Source organism: Sinocyclocheilus anshuiensis, unplaced genomic scaffold (assembly GCF_001515605.1).
Source record: "Sinocyclocheilus anshuiensis isolate Anshui unplaced genomic scaffold, SAMN03320099.WGS_v1.1 scaffold283, whole genome shotgun sequence".
Taxonomy (NCBI): domain Eukaryota; kingdom Metazoa; phylum Chordata; class Actinopteri; order Cypriniformes; family Cyprinidae; genus Sinocyclocheilus; species Sinocyclocheilus anshuiensis.
Window position 1 is genome coordinate 2,858,397 of NW_015549605.1, and position 6,202 is coordinate 2,864,598.

A 6,202-nucleotide genomic window follows, 5' to 3' on the forward strand; every position below is an offset into this window, starting at 1 on the left:
CGGTTCGTTGGGTAGAGAGCGAGGTTCGCCATATGGATGCTAGGCAACGGCGTTCTGAATCAGCGCTTCCTGAGCTTCACGAGCGCGCCGGCTCGCTTCCCCCATCTGCGCGTCATGAAGCACTTGATCAGCGCAGCAGCGAGAGCCAAACACTGAGGCTGCCGTCTGCGGCGCCATCGCATGTATAAAGTATGTTTATATGTATGTTTATATGTTCAATAAACATACAGTTTATTGAACACAAACTGATCTTGTGTGGCAATATGTGCCATGGCAGAGCAGGTTGTCACAATGGGAACCTACTGATCACTGACAATTATTAGATAAAATACTTTTGTTTTGAAATATCTGAATGTAATAAAAGCCATCTTAATATGCATTTAAAATGCATTACAGACTGAAAGGCTTTTCAACTCAATTTAAACCGTAAAACTGATATAAAATAAAAAAACACAGTCAAAATATAAACAATAAAATAAAATATTTGTCCAGAAGACATAATCATTACTGATTTATATAAACTGTAAAAAACATGACATTTCTCAACCTGACATATTATCATTATATTATTTGAATGTAATGACAGTGTGGTTATTATTGTGCTCACTTGCCAACAGACATAAAATATGACCACTGCAAAATTTTGTTTGAAGAACAGAATTCACAAAAATCTGTCTTTATTCTCTAAGACAGTTTCATCAAGGTGTTTGAAACCAATATGCATGTAAAAAAACAGAAGTATTTAAAACTTGTAGTTACTTTGATATCGCCCCTTGAGCCAATTTCCCATGTGACAACCAGCCCCGGTCTCTTCTACATGTCCAAACAGAAGCATTGTGTTGTTTCGGAACAGATACACATATATAATTCAAAAGCATTTAATCGAAGCTATCAGGTTCAGCAGAGTTCAACAGACGACATGAACACATCGAAGTGTCACACGTCTACCAGACACTAGTGACCAGGAAGACCAGCATAGTTTGGTAGCACCCGCAGCTATTTTTAAGCCTGGCAACCACACAATGTTCAGCTGCAACCTGACGCTCTGTGTCTAGTCACGTTGTGAGTGAGGGTTCCAGGCGGTTAGTGTTGTTCTCTCAGACTTTACCCATCCAGCATTACCCAGGCATGTCTAGGGAAGAGCTTGTACTCTCCATGGTCTCCTGCAACCTGGAGCCTCCTATCTATAGTGACTGGACAATGAAAAACAACAAGGAAAATGTAAAATTGGAGAAAACGGCATTAGAAGGAAGCTCTGGAGATGAATCCGAGGAGTTGGAACCCGAGCCCCCACCGGTAGCCGTACGAAGAAAGGTGTCGTTTGCGGATGCCTTTGGTCTGGACCTGGTTTCTGTGAAGGAGTATGACAACCGGGATTCATCAAGGCTGGATGCAGATGGTAGAGAGGGTGAGGAGTACTACATCTCATGCCTCTTCAATGTCCCAGCGTTGCACCAGGACATGGAGGTGAGACTTCAGCAGCAGAAGCTGGAACTGGAGCGCATCGAACTGCTCTCTGGATCCACCACAATCCGGGGCATCGTTCGCGTGCTTAACCTCTGCTTCCACAAGGCTGTCTACATCCGCGTCACTCTGGACGGCTGGCAGAGCCACTTTGACCTGATGGCGGAGTACATGCCTGGGTCCAGCGATGGCGAGACTGACTGTTTCTCTTTCCACCTCGTGTTGACGCCTCCATTCCAGGTCGAAGGGTTGCGGGTGGAGTTCTGTCTGAGGTACGAAAGTGCTGTTGGAAACTTCTGGGCCAACAATGGAGGGACGAACTACATTGTCTTCTGCCACCAAAGACGAAGAAGTGATCTGAAAGAGAAAGAGAGTGAAAAGGAGAAGTTGGTAGAGGAGAGTAACCAAAAAAGTATCAGGAGCTGCCTTAAAACAATCAGGTGGGGAGCACTGCAAAAACAGACACTAGAATCATCACTATTACTCATACTTAGTGTTAGGGATTTGAACTTTGGCGTATAATTCGGATGTGTTGAAGTTGAAGAAATGTGTGTTGCTACTTTTACCAAGTAATCACACTTACAATTCTAGCCTTAAAGGGATAGTTCCCCCAAAAATGAAAATTCTGTCATTAATTACTCACCCTCATGTCGTTCCAAACCTGTAAGACCTTCGTTCATCTTCAGAACACAGATTAAGATATTTTTGATGAAATCTGAAAGCTTTCTGACCCTCCATAGACAGCAATGTAACTACCACGTTCAAGGCCGGTAGTAAGGACATTAATAAAATAGTCCATGTGACATCAGTGGTTCAACCGTAATGTACGATAAAAAAAAAGAAAGAAAACGAAAATAACTTTATTCAACAATTTCTTCTCATCCGTGTCAGTCGATGCACATTGACGAGAGTACCACGACATATGCGTAAGAGCCGGCGTTCTGACGTAGAACCCACATGCGCTGCGACTTGTTTGCAAGCAGAGGAATGCACACGGATAGACGTAACATGGAAGAGAAGAAATTGTTGAATAAAGTCATTATTTTTGTTTTCTTTGTGCACAAAAAATATGCTCGTAGGTTCATAACATTACGGTTGAACCACTGCTGTCACATGTACTATTGTAACGATGCTCTTACTACCTTTCTGGGCAAAAAAATGTTTCAGTTGATTAGCCGTCTATGCAGTGTCAGAAAACTCTTGGATTTCAATAAAAATACCTTGACTTGTGTTCCGAAGATGAACGAAGGACTAACAGGATTGGAACAACATGAGTAATTAATGACAGAATTGTATTCTTTGGGTGAACTAACCTTTTAAAAATGATAAAACTGTCTAAAAAATACCATATATGTACACTGAAAGAACAAAATAGTTGCAATGCAGGAGGGTAATCGCACAGCATAAGCTTTGGCAACCATCCAAAACATCCTACCAGTTGCATGGCAGCACTAAAAATGACTCAGAACACCTTACAATACTAAAAAAACATGGTTAAACTTGTTTAAATGTATACCTCATTTCCCAATAAAACTAGACGTATTTCTCTGGTTGTCCAATCAAGCACTCTGTTTTGACTGGAGATTGTATGTTTGAACATATGGTTGGTGAGTATAATTGAAAACCTGCTTTATATTTACAGTAAAAAGAACTACTCGGACGCGACACCTGCAGAGGCGAGTGGTGAGATCTCAGGTGGGTTTCTTATGTGGAGATCTGGGAATGGGGAACTTTGATTCTGAAGATGAGAGACCGAGTTTGAGTTTGTTTGTTTTTTTTCCCAGAACAAGTCACACCCAAGGTCGGGCATACTAGGGAGAACAAAACAGAGAAAGAAGCAGGAATCAATTCCTGCAAATCCCTAAAGGACTGCTGCAAAACTCTGGTAGGGTCAATGAGTGCTCAGAGACAAGGTTCAGAGACAAAGACAGGCATTTAGAGAGGTAGTCCACCCATAAAAGGGGTAGTTTGCCAGTTTGTAGTTTACTGATAAATATACAGCGTTATTGGATGAACAATCTCTTTAAATGCAAAGCAGAAACTTATTAGTAAGGATAAATTCATGCATTTTGCAACATTATATTCCACTGAATAAGTGACTCTTGTTACAAACATGACATAATAAAGTCTGTTGAAAACCACCTTTTTTCACTCTTTTTTGATAGGTGGATCGTTGTAGGAAACGTCAAGCTGCTCGTTTGGCTCGCGTACAGGACTACTTCGCTCAGAAAGCAATGGAAACCCAGATGGGATGTAATTCCAACACAGATGAAAGTACCACATCCATCCCAAAGCTGTCTATACCAAGTAGAACTAACTTGCCAGTTGTCCACAGCCGACAAGGATGCAGTATGGACACGCCACCAATACTAATGTACCACCAGATCCCTTTGCTTTCCCTGGATTGGAGCAGTACCACAACAACACCCCCCCAAGCAAACCCTCCAGATGCCTGCAGTAAAACAAGACATCAGGTTGAAGATCGCCTAGCCATATCTGCTTATGGGGCCAGGGAAACTTTTCTTAACAGCACTGATATGCAGCACCAAGTATGTGTTCGTCCAGAGTCAGAAGTTTTAGTCCCAATGGAGGACAAGGGAGCTGAGAAAGACCACAGTCAAGAGTCTCCTGACAGGAAAGCAATGGAAACTGTAAAATCTAATCCCGTAGAGCAATCAAAGGATCTCAGCACGAGTCCTAGAGATCAGGTTGTGGATTACCAACTAGTGAAAGAGCCAAGGGTCACTACCCTACCATGTTCTGCCCAGGGATCGGAGCCAGAGAGGGCGGGAAGCGAGTTAGAGGCATCTCGTGACCGCCAAGCCCCACATCAAGAGCACACAAGCGGATCTTTGAGTCAAGACACGACCAAAGCAAACCCTGGGGACGAAACTCGAACCGCACGTGACACAGAGACTCAGAATTCAGAAGCCGGAGATGGAATCTCACCTGAAGAATGCACAGGCAGCTCCGACACCTCAAAGGTTAAAGAAAACACACAGAGAGCGGTCAAAGACTCCCTGACATTTACGGGGATCATGGATGTGCCATTCACAAATAGACAGGCCGAGGGATCTTCTTCAGAAAGGAAGGATATAAATAAAGATGCTAGCGAGGAGCAGGTGGAAATGAGGGCGTTCTGTAGAGAACTACATGAAGAGGACATGGAAAGCAGTAGAAAAGGACAAGATGAGACAACTACGGATCACAGCGCAGAAATACAGAGCGTTTCATCGTGTGAGAGTGAGGCATTTAATGAGAACGAATTATGCACGTTGAACAAGAGTTTTAACAAAGACAATTCAGAGCTACTGAAAAATGAAGAGAGGCGTTTTGAGACAAACGAAGGACTTAAAATGAAGGAGCGACTGAATGAGACGACTATAGAAGCTGCTAGTGTTGAAGAGGATGAAATGCATTCAGAAGAGCTTATAGAGGACTCCCGAGCAGTGGGTGACAATTGCACAGATGGAGAAGAGAAAGAGTTTGAGATTCATGCTACCACATTTGCACCCACCCACTTACCTACCTATCCAACTGTTAGCACTGACCCATCCAGGCCCCTCCTTCGGACAGCATCTGCAAAGGAAACTTCTGCAGAGGAGGACTTTGAGCTTGGGAAGACCCTCAGAAACTTTCAAGAACCCCAGCGACTGGACGGAGAGGATGAACTCTCCACGCCGTTACCCAGCATTCACCTGTCCTGGGTGGGCGGCAACAGCAGTAGGCTGTTGAGAGAATTCTGCTCGCTGGGTCACATGGCCAAGGCTCTTGTGTATGCTATTCTGTTTGTGATCTTCATAACGGCGTATCTCTACGACCTGCCAACATGCATGGCCCTCTATCTGTTTTCTCTGTGCTGGTGGTGCAGCCAGGGTATGAAGCAACGTCTGGATGTGGCTGTTGATGTGGACTGAGACCAGACAGGAAGTTCTTGAAAGGTTGTCAAATTATGTGCGACTCTGAAATGAAAAGTAACACGAAGTGATTCTATGGGCCCAAAATCACTTGATAAAATGAGATTTGATGGTTTCTTTCTTGTCACTTGTGTTTCCATTAAAAGTCCCATTTGAAACAGGAGTCTTTTAATATAATACTAAACTCAAACTAGAATAGTGGATATGTGCTAATCCAGTTTTGTGATATAATTAAATGACAGAAAACATTCTTATAATGTCAAAGGCAACAATTGCTTTCACAGATATATCTCCATGATATACAGTTCCAGTCAAAAGTATAGATACAACATTTTTGAGTTTTTGAGTTTTTAATTACTCTTTTTTTTTTTTGCCTTGTTTTCCAGTAAAAATATCCAAAAATTCATAAAATAAGATAAGATTACTTCACAAGCAACAGTGCATAAGATATGAAGACTTCTGATTTATAGTGCATCGTGTATAAGTATAAAATAAAAATAAAAAATCGGACAAAATACACTGTTATAAAAATAAAAAAAACAGTCTCTTAATATTATGCATTATTGCTTCTTAAGGAAACTCATCTTGTTTTAAGGATTTTAAGATATTTTAACTGGAAAATGACACAAAATATTTTTTGCTGTAACACTTTAGTATAGGGACCAATTCTCACTATTAACTAGTTGCTTATTAGCATGCCTATTATTAACATATTGGCTGCTTATTAGTACTTATAAAGCACATATTCTGCATGACCATATTCTACATCCCTAATCCTACCCAATCCTACACTTGACTACCTTACTAACTATTAATAAGCA

General features: G+C 41.8%; 1 protein-coding gene across 2 annotated transcripts; it reads left to right on the forward strand.

Moving 5' to 3' along the window:
* The first annotated feature begins 1,070 nt into the window (after positions 1 to 1,070).
* LOC107658872 (uncharacterized) lies at positions 1,071 to 5,861 on the forward strand. 2 transcript variants are annotated; one of them, XM_016447564.1, is made up of 5 exons: positions 1,071 to 1,904; positions 3,107 to 3,159; positions 3,249 to 3,349; positions 3,630 to 3,948; positions 4,030 to 5,861. In XM_016447564.1, exons 1-5 carry the CDS (start codon positions 1,129 to 1,131, stop codon positions 5,379 to 5,381), a joined length of 2,601 nt encoding a protein of 866 aa, XP_016303050.1. In that variant the 5' UTR covers positions 1,071 to 1,128; the 3' UTR covers positions 5,382 to 5,861. The 2 variants fall into 2 exon arrangements, with proteins under 2 accessions (XP_016303050.1, XP_016303048.1); XM_016447562.1 differs by having other exon boundaries at positions 3,630 to 5,861.
* The last annotated feature ends 341 nt before the right edge of the window (positions 5,862 to 6,202 follow it).